General features: G+C 32.0%; 1 protein-coding gene and 1 non-coding gene across 3 annotated transcripts; one reads left to right on the top strand and one right to left on the bottom strand.

The window, feature by feature from the left end:
* The first annotated feature begins 7,485 nt into the window (after positions 1–7,485).
* Positions 7,486–7,557, top strand: Trnat-ugu (transfer RNA threonine (anticodon UGU)). Its single transcript has one exon. It is a non-coding gene; the product is annotated as a tRNA-Thr (tRNA).
* Positions 7,558–7,688: 131 nt separating this feature from the next.
* LOC140048028 (uncharacterized) lies at positions 7,689–20,080 on the bottom strand. 2 transcript variants are annotated; one of them, XM_072093036.1, is made up of 7 exons: positions 19,955–20,080; positions 12,531–12,748; positions 11,727–11,772; positions 11,403–11,520; positions 10,926–11,049; positions 10,036–10,404; positions 7,690–9,275 (listed from the first exon to the last, which is right to left on the bottom strand). In XM_072093036.1, the coding sequence occupies exons 2-7, from the start codon at positions 12,576–12,578 to the stop codon at positions 9,012–9,014; spliced, it is 969 nt and encodes a 322-aa protein (XP_071949137.1). In that variant the 5' UTR covers positions 12,579–12,748; positions 19,955–20,080; the 3' UTR covers positions 7,690–9,011. The 2 variants fall into 2 exon arrangements, with proteins under 2 accessions (XP_071949136.1, XP_071949137.1); XM_072093035.1 differs by having other exon boundaries at positions 7,689–9,275; positions 11,403–11,772.
* Positions 20,081–21,620: the final 1,540 nt, after the last annotated feature.

Below are 21,620 nucleotides of genomic sequence, written 5' to 3'. Positions count from 1 at the left end.
ATAATCGAATATACACAGAAATCTTTGGATTTAAATAATAAAGAAAACATTGTATAGGCCTATAAGACATACTAATTAAAAGACACAAAATATCTTTCGAAATTTGAATCAATGAATTATTAATAGGCTCCATTTCATCCATCAAAATTAAGGTATATTTTTATATTTTATTTTAATAGTATATTTTAATAGGTATAATCAGATTGATTGTGAATCTAACTAATTAATACTGACATTAAGAACACAAAGCTGTTCTGCATAATTTAACGTATTTTAGGCCTACGTGCAATTACTTCAACATCTTGAAACAAATAAATTATACACAATGAACTTTAATCATACTGTTTAGAAGATTAAAGAACATACTTAAATTTAATTACAAACTCACAATAGTTTTATTTATTTTAAGTCGTTTCTCAGATTAGGTGCCTAACCTATAGTAGATCTATGACTACGCCATCATTGTTGTAGCTATTGCGTAGATATAACCTTATTATTTTTAAAAAGTGTATATGAATTAAAAGGAAAACGATAATTTCAATATCTATTTAGATTAGAAACAAAATACATTAAGTAGGAAATTTCAATTTTTATTTCAAATTTTTATTCATCCCGCGTGGGCAATTTAATCAAGGACTGAAAAATACATTTTTCAAAAATACATAGTAAAAGTACTGTATCCAATACTACTTTTTTACTTGCCAACGATTAGATGTATAATCATTATGGTTGTGATGTGTAATTTCTGTGAAATAATTTAATGTTTGTTTATATTTAAATAGGCCTAATGTTGTTTTAATCAATCATTGTTCCATTTATAGCTTTTATTTAATACAATTTAACATGCTCAATACTTACTTGGTGGTATAAAAAACCACAAAAGACACTATGTTGATGAGTTTTGTTTCCTAAAAACTAAAAAATCTAAACATCGTTTTTCAACAAGTAAATGTTCATAGACAGAATTCAATCGGCCTTCGATTACACTGCTAATGATTCGATTAAGTCGACACTCTTTCACACAAAAGTAGTTTAATTAGTAAAATCACTCGTATATGCACCCATTTATAAGGATTGTATTCGCGACTGCTCTTCGTTGCCTTTGTTCATACCTGATCACTGCACGCAAGGCCTTTTTGTATATTCTGTCTAAATGTTACAATGTATACAATAACGTTATATTAGTCTTTTAATAAGTATGTGATTAGTGCAGTTAGTGAATTCCTTATCCAAATTAATCGTCATAATTAGAAACGAGGTAATCGCCAATGTTGTAAGAAAAACGTTCTATTAGTCATTTTTAACAGATTTACGTTGAATCATTTCTAAAACAGTGAAAAAATATATTTCGTAAATGTCGGACACATTATCTTCAATCATATAAATTGCCATAATTCAAAGAATTTATGTCGTTTTATTGTGATATTGCCATTTAGGCGTTTGAAAAAAATCCATGCTAAAATATACATGTATCAGTTGGAGGAAAAATGGCAAAAATCAGCACTGTGGCCATGTTACAAAAGTGGTCAAAACAATATAGATTATCTGATAAAAATCCTAGAAAGTAGGAAACAATTTGCCAATTTTCTCCTGACTGTTATTACAAATGTGCTAGCCTTATTCAAGAATTCACCTCACTGGTGTACGCATGTATTGATCTTTCAACAAATAAACATAATTAATTTTTTCGAAAGTAATTAATTTTTATAGCTTATAATCCAACAGACATCTGAATAAAAGAACTAATTTCGTTAATCCAACCGAGAATCTAACCCATCCCAAATTTAAATTAAAGTCCTAGTTATTGATATAAGATAAAAAGACCCACCTTGAATAGGATCAATTCATTACAGTTCCGTTACTATGGGGGGTTTTTTTTCGTCAAGGCCGGGTTAAAATCTAGATTCAGTCAGCCAAGACGTTTCATTTGTTACTTTTCATTTAATTTAAAACTTTTATATTTGTAGTATTCATCAATTAGGCTTAATCTTTCGATAATTAAGTATAATTACGAAAGCTTTTATTAGCCAGGGCCGTTTACTTGTTGCCACAGGACTGACAAGGCAACAAGATTGCCGGTAACGTACCGTAACTACTCTTTTCAACGGTTAATGCACTACTATAGACTATAGTATAACATTTTCTTTCTACCTACCTGGATCTACCTGGATTCTGGAAGTTAAAGCATTAATGCTTCTGCCAACTCATGACCAGAACATATTCTTCTTATATGGGCTGTATTTTAACGTCTTTTATGGGCTGTATTTTAACGTCTTATATAATATGGGCTGTATTTTAACGGGTGGTTAGCTTTTTAGTGCGGTTTTAAATTGGTTTAAATTTTGAGATTTAATCACATTTTTTGGCAAAGAGTTCCAACAATGTATAGTTCTTATAGAGACATTCTAATTCAGATGAGACAGAAATATTATGTAAAACTCACGAGGTGAAATATTTGTTAAAACCCAAACACTGGTGACACACCTAATACCAGGAATTTTAATTATATCAGGCTTAATAATTGAACTTTTTAACATTATGGTGGGTTACTTCCTCTTGATTTATTTTTGTTGCTATTAGTACAGTAGTCTGAGCGTTCTTATAATGAAAGTGTATTTTGTTATCTTCATTATGTTTAATAACTAGTTTATTAACTTAGATTTCCTAGTTCTTGATTCGTGTTTAAAATAATCCATCTACTAAACTCATACGAATAACAATAGGTTGTAAGCCGTTTATAAACGTTTAATGGTAGGTTCGTGTTCTTCAAATAGTAATTGTGAGCCAACGCAATGCGTTTTAAATGAAACTTAGAAATCTCCCCTTCACGATAATGATGAATTAGAGCAAATTTACTGAAGTTATAAAACGTTTCTAACAATTGATTTTATATTAAAATAATAAATACAAAGAAAGTAATATAGACATTATAAAGAGATTTGAATGGCGTCTTAACATGAAGGTTATGCAAGAAATGCTTTTATTAGGAAATGATGAAGCTACTACAAACCATTGTGTTATATTATGTTCTTAACATCGATTATCGTAACCAAACAAAATAGATAATAAATAAATACAAATAATAGATAATATAACGATAAAGCCCGAATCTAGGTTATTACTGCATGTATTTCTAGCCATCGGGTTTTTTTTTAAAACAACTAACATTGAGTATGCAATTTTGTAGTTTTAGTAATTTCTTCACTTTGGTAAAAAAAAAACCCCACAACAATTACCGTATTTATTCAAATAAACGCCCCGGGACGTGGAGGGGGAATGGACGTTTATTCATTAATTCATTTATTATTTATAATTATTATTTTATTAAAGCAATTAATATTCAGCAGTGACAAAATACAGCAAAAGGTTTATCAAAATTCTTTTCTTTTTTTTTTCTTCAAAAAACATATATTTATTCAACAATGGCATTATACAGTATAATATAATTATAGGTGTGTACATAAGTGAAAACATAGTAATAACCCATCATTTGGGGTCTTCTTTAGAAGAAAACAAGTTTCTTGTCTCGAGAAAGACCCCAGAAACAATACACATACATTTAAACTAATACAATTTACTACATAAAATAATAAATAAAAACAAAAACGATAAAATAAAAATAGATACTTTCAGTGTACTACAATCATAATAAAATTAAAATTAGTATAAAGAAATAAGATATTTTTTTTAATTTTTACAAAAAGTATAAAGAGATTTAAAATGCTTTAGTTTATCATCAAGATCATTCCAGATTCGCGGTCCTGAAACAGAAACAAAATATTCGGAAATTTTCAGTCTAAAAGGAGGTACATAAAGATGCTGAAATTTATTGTCGATACGTAAATAGTACTTGTGTGATTTTGTATGATGACTTAGTAGATTAGACATTGTCACAGGGAGTTTGGTATTAAAGAATTGGTAAATTGGTAGTCAAAGAATAAATTCTAGTACAAATAGTTTATTCGAGAGAGGCGTTTCTTCAAAGCGGGGCGTTTATTCAAATAAATATCGCTTATAAAAAAAACAAAATTTAGCAAAAACCACTAATTGCGACAATGGGTTTCGTTTTGAGTATGTGTTTCTGTTATTATTATTTCTGTTGAGTTAGGCCTAAATCGTATACTGAAGCATAATTCAATTTAATGCATTAAATTATTTAAAAGATCTTCACATAATATCTGTGTAAAAGGCTAAATAAGCCGCTAGGTCATTGCTTTATTATAATGATTATTCATAATTCATGAAATATCCATATAACTAAGTCATATATTTGCCCTGCTCTGACGTAATTGTACGTTATTCACTTATTCAGGTGTAAAAAAGAAAACGTTTATGCTATAGGCCTACATTATGAAGATTTTTTAGGATTGTACTCCAACCCATGGTCCCACAGATCACTAGACTGGCGTTTGTAACTTTAAACTCCAAGAATGACAGTCGGGTCGCTCATACATCTCTGAAATCCTGCTGTCTATGCTATATGTTCGTGGCACGCCAATCTTTCGCAATTATGTACTTCGTATGAAGTAAAAAACTCCCTGACGCAAAGAATTTGACGTTATTAATTAATCAATAAAATCCTTTTTATACGTATTTTTGAAACATCACAACTATAGTGAATTTTATTTCGTGTTGCTATAAAACTATATTTTATGCATTCATTACATTTGATTACATATTTAACTGTAAATCATAATCATACAATGATAACATTTTATATTGTGTTGTGTGTAAATCGAGTATATTGATAGTAGTCATAGTACGTAGTTGCAATTAATTGTTCTGAGATCTGCTGGTTCGTTTTAACAATTTACTTTGATCGAATGTAACTAAAGGCCCTTAAGTATTAATTACACAAGTCAGCTAGTTTAAAGCAGACACTCCGTGTTATTACTCCACAACACTTAGAAAAACACTGTAACGTCGTCTTGTGTTAGTATTAACTCGAAAAACGAACTGGTGCCGTCCACTTAAGACTTAATGACCATCTTTTCAATAATTCTGATGTCTATTATACTTTCAACTGAAGCTAAACAGTCATTATTAAACGTAATTATCATCTCTAATGACTATGTTATTACTTGAATACCATGATCAATAACTTGCCATAATAGTACTGGATGACAAAACAATAGATATGAACAACTAAATTACTTGCCGTGGATATTAAATACACGAAAGCGGATATTACATATACACATGACGTAAACATCATAACGCTGAGTGAGAGAGGTAGATATAAGATCCGAAAACCTGTCATTTGTAATTTAACTTACCTATGCTTGTTATACATGATAGTGTATTGTATTTATAACGGTTTGTGTTGGGTCAATTTTCACAGATATCGCGATGCTCAACGTATGCTTAGATCGTAAATTAAAATTGTGCCAGTAAGTTTTATGTGCCTGCGGCTTCAGGAATAAACAGCCACCACTCCCGGTGATCTGGGCCTCCTTGGATAAATAACGTTGGATTGAAGACCGTGTACTCTACTTTTTAAAATTGTTGCTGTAATCTCAATGGTAGTCAATATCATGAAAACCACTCTATGATCATCATCATCATCATGATTTAATCACCATTAATTTAGTATAATATTTACATGAAATCATAATATCAAAGTTGTCCGACATACTGTTTAAGTAAGTAGGGTAGGTGGCAGCAGATATAAAACGCGAAACGATTTGTTTCAGTTGAAAAAAAGTTTAGTTAAAATGTTCACGTTGAGGGCGTGTACATATATATGATATGCTTCCAGTTGAATTGATTAAATAAAAAACAAAAATACACACATAGTTCTAAAACAATTATGACAATAATTAGAATGAAAATGGCGGATCTAGTATTTTTAAATATTTTGCGAAATTAAATGCTGAACATTACCAATGCTCTGTTATGACATTGTAATTTCCGGAATGTAAATACTGGAAAATAAGAAAATAAAGTGGAGAAAAGGCTATATTTTTATTGTACGCGATTACAAACAAAAAAAAATCAAAATTGAACTTTACATTGAGTGTTATTTTATTGAAACATACTTACAAAACAGCTCATTCACAATATATCAAAAAATGGTAAATTTTCATATCATAATTACCGAATAAAAAAGTAAATATAAATTCTGAAATAGCAATTATAAATTTAAATTAAATTAAATTCAATAAACTTTATTGTCAAACTCATGAATGGCTTGAAACTTTGGCTGAAAGTACACACAATAAATAAAACATTGTCGCACAAACAGTAAAAAAAAGTATAAAATTACATAAAACTGAGAACAAGATGTTATATAAAATAGTTAAAAGAGGACATAACAAGTACAAATCGAGTTTAAGGTACTGCTAAAATACTTATAGCGGTTATCGTTTCCACATTAAATTAAAATGCCTCATAGCAGATGGGAGAAAGGATCTACGTAGACGTTCAGTGTTCCAGCAAGGATATGTAATGCGCCCAGACCGGCTTAACGTAATGTACTGGTTAAGGGGGTGGCTTACATCTGACATAATAACGTTAAGTTTATTTGTAAGTGAGTTGTTAACAACTTCGTCTGATTTCTTAATATCGTTTCCTATCATCTTTTTAGCAGATTTACTTATTCTTTGTACTTTTTCCATGCATTTAAAAAAAAACTACAACGACAAAATTACCTTACAAACTGTACATGCGAGACAACAATGTCTCAGATACAAGTATATTCATTGAGGGCGTCTGTTTGTTTGTTTAGCGCCCCCCATACACTCCATCGAATTCATCAAAACAGCCACTATTATTATCTAACCAAATATACAAATCTACACTAAAATAAGAACACTTATATATATATATATATATATATATAGCTCTGCTAACTTTTCTGGCTCTTTACTTTATCGTTTTGATTTAGCTTTTCGCTTTTTTTTTTGTATCTCCTTTGAGATCCAGCCACTGATACCCACAGCATTGTCATTTTTTTCAGTAATTTGCCTTTGGATTTATATATATATATATAGGACATCTGCATATCAAGCAGGCGGTCCGAGTTCGAGTCTCGGTTGGGGCGACTTTTTCTCATTCTCACAGATTTCCTCATCTTTATCGTTTCAACTTAATTAATTAAATTTCAGTATATCACCGGGCGGTTTAGAATTAATGTTCTTTGCCTGATTTGTTTATATATATATATATATATATATATATATATATATATATATATATATATATATATATATATATATATATATATATATATATATATATATATATATATATATATATATATATATATATATATATATATATATATATATATATATATATAAATCAATGATGTTGCGTAGCACTGTGTAACATCATTGATTTACATATACACAATATTATTTAAAAAACCGTTGCGAATTAAAGTTGGAATTTATTCTGACTTGTTAAGCCTCCACTGATTGTGAGGGCGTTTGTTGTATGAGAGAATGTATCTGGTGGGTGAAAATCTGTGATAATACCATACATGGCTCTGTGGTCTAGTGGTATGATACTCGCCCTGTAAGCGAGAGGTTGCAGGTTCGAATCCCGCCAGAGACATTTTATTCTGACAACTAAAAAATACGGAACTTTCGCCAATGAGCTATGCTCGACGCGATTATGAGATCATGTTCCGAATATGAGCACTGTTTCTATAATTTACAGTATGATTTATATATATATATATATATATATATATATAATTTGAAACGATAAAGATGAGGAAATCTGTGAGAATGAGAAAAAGTCGCCCCCACCGAGACTCGAACTCGGACCGCCTGCTTGATATGCAGATGTCCTAACCATTAGACCACTGGGGCTTTCATGGTATTGTTCGAACTCGATTGGATAGCGACTCTTTAACATTCTCGGCGTGGTACGACGGAACAGCACTAGTCCTCAGTTGTACGCACGCGCACCAGAGATCAAATTGATACGCCCTCATCTTACAGTATTTTTATTCACGAGGCGGGATCTCCAAAGAGATACTTTTATATATATAAACAAATCAGGCAAAGAACATTAATTCTAAAGTATATCACCGGGCGGTTTAGAATTAATGTTTTCAAACTGAGTACATGATTTCACTCACTTTTGTGACACACAACGTTCAGACGCGCGCATGCACTAGGCCTACACAAAATCGAAACGAATTTCAGATTCTTAAAGCTCAGGTACAGGCTTGCCTTTAATATAATATTTAGTTAAATGTACATAAAACAAATATCTGTAACAGAAAACATGACGAACAATCATGAATTTCCCTAAAAATGCCAATACAAAATTCTGGTATAAAAGTCAGACAGATAGTTAGGTAGAAAAATTGGTGAAAAACGATATCCGATGACTCCCAAGAAAGTTAAAACGTGCAGAAAAAGATGGTGGGTATACAGTGGATAATTTTGGTATAAAACGAAATTAAAAGTCTGATTTTAAAACCAGGAGAAACGTAAAATTAAAGTTATTTTATCTATATTTTGTCACCTGATTTTTTAACATTTAACGTTTATTTTTCCTAACTTCTTAAAAATTGCCTCTCTATTTACAACATTTGTGACAAAAGAATACACATTTTACATGTAATTTGAACTATCCCCCACTGATAAGAAAATGCTTATTTTCAACCAAATCGTGTAGCACAATAAAAATTACAAATATTATGAAACATATGGCAAACACTGCCTATCTTAATTCGCCTAGTGGGAAATCGGCTTTTAAACATGTTTAATTTTCTACCGACGAGACGAATCAGACGACTCAGTTGTACGACACAGAATGATGGTCTTTAGGATCACAAAATATACAATTACTGCACAATAATGAATAGTACATTAGGCATGACAGTCATTAGTCTCGGATTAGTTTGATAAGTCCAAATGGAAAGACTGTGAAGATGACTGTGTCTATTCTGTCATAGTATATCTACTTTTGAGAGATATTGATTTGATAATTCCAAATGGCTCTATATAAACCACGCTTGATTAGTGATAATTTTTGTCACTAAATGTCACAAATTATACTTTCGAGTAGGTGTTGCTTCTAGGAACAACAGCTCGGATTGGTTTGATAATCCCATGACGAAGTGGAGCTGAACATGCGAAACTCACCAACGGAATGGATGCTGGGTAGAATATGTGGATCATGTGTGATGCAGTAGACGCCCTGTATACATCGTCGTGAAGGATGTTAGAAGAGAAGATATGCAAGAACAACAGACAATAGAGAGGAGCAAGCAACAGAGTAAAGAATAAACTCAACAGGAATAATAGAAGAGTCACCTGAAATGATAAAATGTTATTATTTCATCATGTTCTAGTAAAATATAATATAAATATAAGGAATTATTGATTAATGTATATACTGTATAAATATATTATGTACTTTGCAAATTTGTCTAGCTGTTTTACTTTTACGGTTTTGATTTAGCCTTTTGCGTCCCCCGAATAAACGCCCAGGACGTTTATTCGAGGGAAGCATTTATGTTTTTTGGATGTAATTTGATAACATATATAATCAAATAAATTCTCCCTATATATGAAAAAAATTACAATAACATTAATACCAGTGAGTGATAAAATACAGTAAAAAATCTATCAAAATACTGGAAGTCGATGAATTCTATTACAAATATAAATAGTAATGCATGTGACCGGGCGTTTATTTGAGGGGGTGTTTATTCCAAACAATGTTCTATGGGGCTGGAGGCACAGCATTGTCATTTTTTCAGTAATTTGTCTTTAGATATAATGTAGGCCTACTCAAATGATTATGTTACGTGTGGTGGTGTATCCAGGATTTACCTATTTGTATCTACTTTTGGAAAGACAAAGCTACTTGTTTTCCCAGGAGCAAAATAAATTAACGAAGCTAGCTGGCCGATAATTATTGGTAATGAAGAAGAAAGAGGAGAGTAACCTTTAAACACCACTGTATGCCTATACGACAAATTATACGAAATTTCGTGTCGATTGATTAGTTAATGTAATTCATCTAAAGAAGCTCTTCATGCGACAAGAAAAGGTGATCTTTTTAACCTACCTTATTTTCACGCTTCAGATCTTCATTAACATCTACAGTCCCTACGATAAGTGGCAAGTCGTGTTTTATAACGATGTGATCGTGGTTGTCATTGATTTCCTCTTTCATCACATGCCCTCCGTTTTCCGTACATCCATTACCATGAAACAGCGCCTTGTCGTAATGCTGCCGAAGATATGTGACGGTCTCCGTCGAGTTTGGTGCGAAGAATGCTCGTCGAAGGCAAAACATGATGGGGTTTATTGACCAGATGATAAAAACTGGTATTCCAAAACCCACTATGAAATGTGATACGTAGAATACCATATGCGCATGTGCAGATGGAAATTCTGATCCACAAAATGTGAAACTATGGAAAGTATGAATACGCTATAAAAAGATAAAAGGATTTGTGTTACTCATAATAATATAAAAAAGAATAATTATTAAAGTCAATATGCGAGGTTTGTTTTCAGATTCCATTTTCTTTCTGTTGCCTATAAGAGGAAAACAGTTTACTATAATATCTGAACTCGATGCATTAAAAATAAATTTAGCCAAAAGTTACAATCCATAGCGCCATTTCTACCCCCATCCAATCACTTCAAAAGAATTAACGAAGGGAAGGCGCCAACAAAAGTCACATTATAAATGCTTCCTGGTCTTATTTAAGTCAAATGTATTACTGTATAGCGTGTGAACTACTTTTTATTGAACGTAACTAGACTTATACTTCTTTAAAAACATCCGATTGCATTATGTGGTACTGATGAATTATAAAAATAGAACTGGTAGGCCTATATTAAGGTATGTAATTTCCCTGAGGTAATACACAGTACCTTCTCAATGTTTAATTGTGCACGGTATACTTTTGTGTTATTAAGATACAGCCCTAAAAATATTAAACTTACGTGGTAAATTGGCACTGGACAATTGACAACGATGGATGCGAAACCAGAGATGCTGGAGAAAACAACAGTCATGAACACCGGGTTTTCCCGAAAACTTCGCTTCATTATTGTATGAGAAAGTAACCTAAAAAGAACAAATAATGTTAATATTGTTTAGAATACTATCTCTAAATATTTATCCAGTACCATAGACATTGTCGTAATTCACACTTTATTCTGCAACTGTCTCTAAGTAGATCTTAACCGACTATTGACAGTCATCTAGATATACGAATAATATAATGTGTATCACAATGCCGCCTGTATCATGAGAAGGTTGAAGGTTTAGGGCTCATGTTATCGGTATATAACATGTGGAATAGTTTAGATTGTGCATGCATAAATGATACACGAAAGGTAGATAGTACCAAGAGTCTGAAAAAATGTTTAATACGCCAAATTGCGGATTTGTTGGTTATTTATTTATTTATTTATTACCTCATAATGCAAATAGCAGACAGTCCAAGACCAGTATATGTATATGGTACTGAGCTGACGAACGGAACCATTTTACAGAGTGACAGTCCAAAAGACCACGTGACTTTCTTCACATGAACTAAAAAGAAAGGGATGGCGATATTCTGAACAACTTGAAGCATCGAAATGGTAGCGAGCATGTACCAGACCGCAGTATGTAGAGCTTTGTTACGCCACACAGAGAGCACCATACACAGGTTTCCCGGCACAGATATCAAGAACGTTATGATGTAGATTACATTGTAGGCAGGGGCTTGAGCAAGAACAATTTCATAATCAGAATACCCGTAATCCATCGATCCATTGAAACTGTGGTAATAATCAAAATAACCTAAAAAAGAAAACGAATTATTGTTAACAAAAAATACCAACTGTATAAAGTATAAGCCAGTTTTCGTAAGTTGTTTATTAAATTGCGTTTTGTCTTTAATTTGTATTTTAATTCAAAGATCGAATCCTTTTGAAATTCCCACTTGTTGTGTTCTATGCGGTCCATTAGATTGCGCACTATTCGGCATGAATAGTATCTTAATTGTGTCATTAAAGTTACCATTGTTGTTTTAACCAAAATATTATTACTTGAAGATCATTAATGACAATAGGTATATATGGATAATACGGTATATCCTTCCCAATCGGAAAGGTCATCTGGTTATACTTTGATTTTAATATAGTATTTCATTCAAACAACGGAAACGGAGGCCTCCTAACAAACCGGTCTGAATAAAAATGGAGTGTTCATTGCAGAAGAGTCAATAGAATTGACCAAAAGACAACCAAACCCTCGTATCGTAATGACTGCAGATGTAGTGTTCAAATATCACGTTGTGTGTAGGGGCAACTTATTTCATAGGGACCCTTATTGGATTCGAACCGAGTAGATACTTGTGAATTTATCTTTGTGTAATAGGTGGAATGTTTTCAGTTAATTTAAGCCTAATTGTTTTGGTTGGTAACGTTCCACTTTCTTGTTACCCCGTTTCGAATAATATTTACTATATTAATAATTGAGTTAATTACGTTCTGTTTCATGGCACAATGTAAAATTAAATATAAAGCAATGCATAGAAGCATGCTAAAATGACTTACTGAATTGTTCAAAGATGCTTTCCAACCAGCTCCCACCGTAGAGATCATCCCAGTCGCCTTCCTCCATTCTGGAAAGTATCTTTGTCGCCCTGCTGTCAATCGCTCTGTTAGTGTTAACACGTGTTGCTTAGCTTCTGTGTAAAATCCAACTGATCCTCCACAACCTTTAAGAACACTTATCCGGATGAAAGTCGACCCTGAATTACTGAAACTTATTCCTATGAATCAACAGAAATACGGTATTATTAGATAGCACGACGTTTTAAAACTTCATCGTCAATTAAAGGGCATTGATAATAACCTCATTTCGTGTTTTAGTGGAGGGTAATGTACGATGGTAATGAAAGCGCCAGTCAATTATTTAGTACCGCCATCGGCCTGACTTAAGGCTCGATTTTTTAAGTTACATTAAGCCAAGTTGATTTTATCTCTCGTTTTACAACATAAACGTACTCTACTTTGTGTAACTTTACTTTATCCTGTGAAAATGAAAGTCATTACTAAGTTTCTAATCACTGCACATGCGCAAAGTCATTGAGAATATTTTCGTGAAAACATGAAGTAAATGTATATCGTTCATGTATCCACGCTACTACCAGCAAACAATTCAATTTCATTAATTATTATATCATTTACGTAAAATACAGAAAATTGTGTTGCGCTGAGACTAACAGCAAAATACGATACAAACAAGTACAAAACCACATCATTCTCTGTAACATCCAGTTCTCTAATGGCAGATTTATTGGGACGATAGGTGATGGACCGGAAGCGGCTGCCGCTCCTAGCACTTCAAATACATAATACATGGGATGGGTTGGGTCTTGTAAAATTGAAATATCGACACGAATATTGTTGTTTGTGTTCGTATACACCTGTGTTTACAGTACATTTCGTCCATTAGTAATAATTGCACACAAATTATGTAACTAGGTATCGTACATCATGGACGCGGAAGACAATTGTTTTCGACTCAATGTCCAAGGTTTCTGAATTATAGTGAAAATAATTAAAATCCTATAAATTAAACTAAAAACACGGAAAATTATTAAGAAATTTGATGTGAATTAAAATTTGTTTGTAAACAATGCCCACTTTTCGTTATTGAAAATAGGTCGCCGTAATAATTAATAATAATAGTAATCAAACTAATAGTGTTGTTTGTATGCCACTGTAAGAATGATTGTATTATCAGAGCTGCTATATTATTTAAACCGTATTTGTCAGTATATAATTATAATTAACCGAAAAATTGTTAATAGGGTATACGTATAATACTGTAATTAAAAGTCTTTTTTATTGTCGACAGGACCACAATGCAAAACAAGTCTATATCTACTTGATTGTGTATAATCCTGTATAAATAAAAATAAAAAATAAAACTACTGCCATTGTAATTAGCCTACAAAATTGATTATATAAAAACTTTGTTTTCTTATGTAAGCTTCCGAACGGTAACTACTTGCTAGGCCTACTTTTTAAATGTAGACCTATACTATAACTACAGTATTATTATATCAGACTCCAAATATTCTGTATTATATATGTGAACTTTATTCAATCAATCGTACATTTTTTATAATGGTAACATTAATAAGGTATAATATTACAGTAGATGTTTACACAAAAAACCCAATATAAATATTAATTATAAAATATATACAATGAATATTTACAGTAATGATAATAATACAAATTAATTGTTTATATTGACTATTATTGGAAACAGAAATTGAATAATAAAATACTGAGGTTTACAATCAATGGAAAAGATAAAAACATATATAATATTGTAAGTATTAAAAATAGCAGTGTTTAGGAAGATTACTGTGGCAACGGCCTACAAATGAACATGGTTATAAGCAAAATTTGTATATTGATTGATTGAATCGGGCATCTTTAAAATGTGATGTCCTATGTAACAATTAAAAATTGGAAAGATAAATAAATAAAATTACAATAAAAACAATAACAATAAGTAAATATATATGTAAACAATAGAGACAATAAGAAATAATCATAAATGACAGTGGAATAAAAAAAATAGTATTATAACAATATCAAATTTATGACCAGAATAGATCATTCATTAAAAAAAAAGAAATCGATAATGATAAATATTTTGTTCATAATACGTTGTGATTTTAGGTATTAGAATATTTGTTGAGGAGAATAGTATGAATTGTTTTTTTAAATAGACCTATACTCTTTATTTCTCTTACTGAGTTTTCAAGGCTATTCCATGTCTTGGCACCCTTATAGCATATAATCTGTTTTGGTTCTTTTTAGTACAGTGGTATAGTTTTTTTTTATTCCTGGTATCATAATTATGTGTTGATTCAATTATTTGAAAGTAAGTGCCAAACGTAATTGGGAGCTGTTTATTATAAAATTGGAAGAGTAGTATTGCCATAATTTTTTTCATAAAGATCGAATATAGTTAATGTGTTGGTTTGTATAAATAGCGGTTGGGAAGGATGTTGATAGTGGACTTTGCATATAATTCGTAGTGCTTTTTTTCTGGAGGATATAAAGTCAGTTTAATTTACTTGGTCTGAAGAAGGAACCCCTACTATTGCATACGTTAAATGGGGAAGGATTATAGATTTATAAATTTGCAATAGAGTCATATACGCACTCTTCAATCATGCAACAGGCTTTTTGATTTTTGTTTCCTGTTTCGCTTTGATTTCCAAAAGAAAAATTCCAGCATCAATGTTGTTGTTAAATAAAAACGTGTATTCTATATACAAAGAATATAACGACACATTTTCTTTTTTTCTATCGACTTGACCTTAAAGAAGTTAAAGTGTAAGAGGACCATTAAAGTATAATTTACGATGTAAATGCCAAACCTGTCATAAATGAACCTATGCTTTAGTTTACTTACGAGTTATTAAAAAGAGATTCGCTGGATTTTCAATCTCGTCCCAACCTTCTTGAATTGACTGTAATAGCTAATTAAATAGATAACACTTCCGCGGAGGTTTCAAGCCTACAAAGTCATCTGTACACCTACCTATATTGACATACATCCATTTTGAAGATGAACAACTGTCAAATAAAATCTGGCATATCCTCTTAATTACAACGAGATTTGATTACATGGCTTGTTTAAGATCTAGGTATGATTTTGATTTTAGATCAAAGATTTCTGCCAAATTAATACGGAAAAAAAATAAATAGAGTACGAAGAAATCTTATTAATATTATTGAATAAACTGATGGGCCTATTTAATAAGTGTATCTAGGTGATTACCCATTCAGTATTACGAATTCTTGTTGTAATAACGCTTAAAGATGATTGTCATCTGGAAAAAAAACTTAAGTAAAAAAGAAGTTATTTACAACAAATATATATTTACTTGATAAAACCGTACTGTAATGAGAAAAAGTCAACCGGAATCCTATTGTCTGGAAGACAGCAGGTTTCCGGTGAAATTTATCAGAATAAGAATAAAAATTGTGTCGGCAAAATACATCTTTAAAGCAGATGACATAATACAGTAATAATAATAATTATTATTATTATTATAATGAGGTCAAAAATGCTACACCACCACGGCCACCTGCTAGTAACTACTTCCTGTATTGTGTAACAAATATCCCTTATAATGGGGTAAAAATGTTTCCTTAAATTTGGCTGGACATGCAACAATAAATCATGTATGCCTATCATAGTTTCACACGACGTTCAATGATGTTATACGGATGTACTCAGGTGCGAAATAATTAATGCAGCAGATTTTCTAAACGAGTTTTTGATTCCACGCAAGGCCAACAACTTAGAAATACTGGAAAAAGTACCGTAGGAAACGTAGAATATGATATATCACGGAGTCCGGGTAATAATAGTATTTAACCGCTTTAGTAGTTATAGAAACTTAGTTTTATTTAAAAAATATCTGCAAAAGTTAAGAAATTTAGAAATATGAAATGATGAAAAGTTAAATTATGCAATAAAACTATTCAGACCCAAGAAAAAGTGTAACGATACGATTATAGTTTGTTTACAGTTACGTGCACTTATACTAACATCACCTAGGTCTATTCTCTTTCGTTCAATGTCATCACAAATGTCTATACAAATTCGTAGCTATTGGATTCCAGTGCGCATCGCGGTACTAACACCGTGTACCACTTTGACGAGACGGAGCTACGTCGGTGCACGCGATATGTGACGAGACGTGGCTACGTCGGTGCACGCGATGTGTGACGAGACGTGGCTACGTCGGTGCACGCGATGTGTGACGAGACGTAGCTACGTCGGTGCACGCGATGTGTGACGAGACGTGGCTACGTCGGTGCACGCGATGTGTGACCATTGTGCGCATGGTTTCCTCTGCCTGGTAAGTAAAGCCAGAACTCGCGACAATGAAAGCATTGTTTTAATAGATAAAGGGTTGGTTGTTACATTTCATAGTAACGTCAAGGTAAAATCACTTCCCTGGATTGAATAAGGAATTAATAAAAACATTATAGTATACCCGTAGCAGTAGTTTCTTAAATGCAAACTTTAGGGCCTACTAAAAATAGCTTGGCAATCTTACAGGTTATATGCTGTAAATTGAATACGTATTAATGGATACGGCATGAGAGAGTGGAATAATCCTCCCTCCATAATTAAATTAAATAAATCACATAGAATATATTGAAACCGGAAATAAGATATATAACAACGGCCTATATAATTAGAACATATGACTGTAGGGTGTACATTTTGAGATTTAATAGTATAGTAAGGGTACTTGGTTAATATAACCCCCTCCTCCAGGCTTAGTAGTTACGATATTTAATTTTAAAAGGTAATCAGTTACAAGGATGAGCACATGTATAAAATAGTTTTATACACGATGGTAGTGAATTAATTGAAATTTGTGCAGGTATGTATACGACCGCTGCTTAAACTAGGACGCGACGCTAAAGCGTGGTTCCCACTAGCGACGCAACGCAAGGACGTAACGCAACGCAAGTGAATTGACCAATCACAAGCGATGGCTTATTCGCTTGTGATTGCTAACTGTCTATACCTTCGCTTGTCATTGGTTAAAACGCTTGGGTTGCGTTTACGTCCTTGCGTTACGTTCTAGTGGGAACCAAGCTTAACTGTCGTACGCGCAACGCAAATAAGTTTATCAATCACAAGCGACAGTTCCGGTAATCCATCTCGTCGTGATTTGCCAAATCCTAGTGGTAACCAAGCTTTACATACGGTTCCATTTCAATCAATTTGATCAATTGATCACAAACATTATTTAAACAGTGCAGTATAATAGTACCAGTATAATTTGAGATTTCTATTTTATCACGTGCTCCAGTTTGAACTTAATGATTTTAATCCCTTGAGATGTAAGAAATCCTTGGAAATAATTTTGTATTATACTGTAAGTTGAAATTACAGACCCTTCTCTGTTACTGTTTTTTACAACGTGGAAGTCACGTAGTGTGAATCGTTATGGTATTCTTATGTTGACAATAAAAGGTAAATTACAATATTCCCCATCCCTTACAAAAAAAGTCACCAAAACTCACAAGTGAAACAAAAGAGTACTATATTAGAGTCTCAAATCGGCCTTGGAGAAAATATTATATTAAATATTATAACTTTAGATGTTTACGTTATGATTTCAATCCCCGTTTCAATCACTCAATCAATCATCGACATTTTTATTCCATAATCAATATAAAAACATATACAAATACAATACAAATAATATGATAATGGGACGGGATACAAAATAAGCACAAGTGCTTTAAGCATGTAACCCTAACAAAACAGATCAAACATTAGTACAAACAAAAAAGAACAAACCAAAATAACATAATGTGATTTACTTAACTTAAATAATTTCTATTGATATAATATTGATTTGAAGGGCAATTGTTTGTGAAATGATGTTGTGTTTGTTTACTAGTATTCACATTCAAATAATCGTTATTGCAATTAATATAATACAATATTAGATTGGATATTATTGTACATAGAAAAAGAGCATCGACAGAAAACTAAACAAAAATATATATCTTTTAAATGACAGAAAATAACTACCAATGTGTATTAAGAAGGATGAAAATTAATCAAACTCACATTGAACTCAAATTTGAATTATCAGTTAACTCTGTAAAGCCATTACAGTAATGGTTTTCCAGAAATATCGAGATACATTGCGAGCCAACAGTCATAACTTCTTAGTTTTAGGTAAATAATATTTCTAATAGTATTAACCTTTATTGGAAACTTCACTTTATATATCAGGCTTCATAAAGAAAGATATGTAAACAGGCTAAAAACTAAACTCAGGCTTAGTTATTTCCCGTAAGTTAGTTTCCCGGGTAAATAAGGCCTATCGTTCACCGCTTTATACGAATATAAACGTAAACCTACGGTGCCGCGATATGTAATACAATGTTAAAATATTACATTTTTATTTGAAAATGTTGCTTTTCAGTTTTGGGCAAAACATCTTTCTCCCCCAAAAATCTACTATATTTTTACTTTCAGTTTGAATTATACTTCTTAGTTTGGGACAAAGCACCGTCTTAGTCTGGGAAAAACCATTCCTTCTTAGTTTTGGGAAAAAACAATTACCGTACTTCTTAGTATTTGGCAAAATAATTCTTAGTTTGGGAAAAAACAATGGCTTCTTTATAGTTTTGTTCAAAACAATTACTTCTTAGTTTTGGTCAAAACAACCTATTAGTTTTGTTCAAAACAATTACTTCTTATAGTTTTAGGCAAAACTACTTCTTAGTTTTGGGCAAATAATTCTTAATTTTAGGCAAAACAATTACTTCTCAGTTTTTGTTAAAACAGTTCTTAGTTTTGAGAAAAAACAATTACTTCTTTATAGTTTTGTTCAAAACAATTACATTTTAGTTTTGGGCAAACAGTTACCTATTACTTATTAGTTTTGGATAAAAACAACTACTTCTTAGTTTTAGGCATAGGCAAAACTATTATTTCTTAGTTTGGGGCAAAAACATTACTTCTTAGTGTTGTTCAAAACAATTACTCTCTCTCAATACAATGACTTCGTAGTTTTAGTAGGGTAAAGCTATTACTTCTCAGTTTTTGTCAAAACACTTACTGTACTTCTTAGTTTTGGGTAAAACGTCTTCCTGAAAAGTTAAAATGGTACTCTAACTGTATAGGCCTATATCTTAACCTTCTCACCTCGCATGAGTCTAAATAAAAATCTTGTTTACTGCTTCAATGCTATGAAACCCATAATGTTACTTACATATTATGTTCGTTTCTTTGTCTAGAGCCATGTGTGGCGCATTAAAATACTTGCAACAACGACAACGCTACGCAGTATGAAAGAAATACAGTATCAATACTGTACACGATCAACATATAGAGTCAATATACGATGAGATATATGTAAATAGGATAATATCAACAACATTAGCATAGGACTTACCTATCAGAGTGTTTCCGATATTTTCTATTGGTTGTTTTTACCCACAACTCTATGCAACTAATGTACAGTAGTTGTAAGCGCTGCCGTGTTTTGATATACACCAGCTCTTATCCAACAATTCATTCGATATGCTTGGATGAAATCCAGTTGTATGGTTGAACGATTTATTTTCCTATTAAACAGTAATAGTATATTAGATCCACACAGGACACTAACCTTTTTAAGCTCATCTGATAATCAGAATAATTGATAATATACTAGTGTAACACAATACCAGAGGAAATATAATAAAAACGTTGATGGTTTTTGGCAATGTCTGGCCTTCAAACTGAAAACCCCCAGCCAGACGGTAAAACGAACGACAAAATGCGAGTTCTTTGTTGAGCGACGTACACGCACGTGCTAAATTATGCTGTTTGTCCTACTTTTTAAATCTTTTATCGCATTATTATGCATTTTTATAGCATAATGAAGGGTTATCTAATGGCCGCGTCTTCATTTATTCGGAATGACATTGAAACGTAACGCTTTCAGTACTGTGTAAATGACACTATGAACAAAATATGACGTTTTGCAAGTTTAGCATCGTACGTGTCCTTGACAGTGAACATGTCAACAGCGCCATGTAGCGATAATAATAATTACCTTAAAGTAGTTATGTCATTACCCCTAGTGTGTTCGTTTGTTTGTCTATGAGCAGCCAATTATATAACACCAAAATAAATTCATGTCGTTTGATTGGATGAGTGTGGGTCACATGGCGTGAAATAGTACGTAATATTTAATTATCGCTAAATAATACTTTTTCGGGCCGCGTCTTTAAGCCGATTTTCCACTAGACGAATTTGTTCGCGCGAATCAAAAGCGTCAGCTTATACGCATGCGTATTCATATCTCCATTTTCCAAATTCCTCTCTACGCATGCGTATAAGCTGACGCTTTTGATTCGCGTGATCAAATTTGCCTAGTGGAAAATCGGCTTTAGGTTACACTTTAGTCATGTTTTTATCCGTTTATGTATCTTTCAATCAGATTTTCTGACAACCGACATTTCTTTGTTTTTCAGGAAGACAAATAAAGTTTCTTGTATATTTCCAGAGGACGTAAGCATTAGAAAGCAGTATCACACGCCAAGTACAAAGGCTTGACAGAATTGAGAATTTGTAAACTCGACTAATTTATAGGTTCATGCTCGACCCAAAGTACGTCTGGAAAGAAAGAGTCTATGAGATTTAGGTAGTGTGAATACCATGCAATCTCTCTGTTGTATGCTAGCTGTTAAGAATCTTGGTATAAATAACATCAATTTTTCATTGAATGATAAAAGATTATATTTCCACTCGGCTTCGCCTCGGGGAAATATAACCTTTTATATTCACATCATGCCATTATTTGTACTATTCCTCTCGTAAAATGCAATACTTGTATGATATTTAATAGTAGCAGTGACTGGATCTGGTAATGTCGTTAGTACCACTGCATTAATCAATAGAACTTGTATATGGGATTGATACACACTACGGTATGTTTTAATAAATCTTGTTTTTTTTTAAATTGTAATTTTCAAATCTATGATAGTGAATGTTTTGTTTGTGTTATTATATTTCTGTCGAAAAAAAAACAATGTTTCCATGTACACATTTTTATAATATAGAACAAATAAAGA

Source organism: Antedon mediterranea, chromosome 4 (assembly GCF_964355755.1).
Source record: "Antedon mediterranea chromosome 4, ecAntMedi1.1, whole genome shotgun sequence".
NCBI classification, from domain to species: Eukaryota; Metazoa; Echinodermata; class Crinoidea; order Comatulida; family Antedonidae; genus Antedon; species Antedon mediterranea.
This window is presented reverse-complemented; position numbering and strand designations above follow the sequence as displayed.

What these genes read in the sequence shown, in the direction of transcription:
- LOC140048028 (XM_072093035.1), bottom strand. Translation starts at nt 12,597, where the DNA reads ATGGAGGAAGGCGACTGGGATGATCTCTACGGTGGGAGCTGGTTGGAA. An exon ending in AAGCATCTTTGAACAATTCA is followed by an intron (nt 11,773 to 12,530) that starts GTAAGTCATTTT and finishes TTTCTTTTTTAG; the next exon opens with GTTATTTTGATTATTACCAC. An exon ending in ATCTGAAGCGTGAAAATAAG is followed by an intron (nt 9,276 to 10,035) that starts GTAGGTTAAAAA and finishes TTATCATTTCAG; the next exon opens with GTGACTCTTCTATTATTCCT.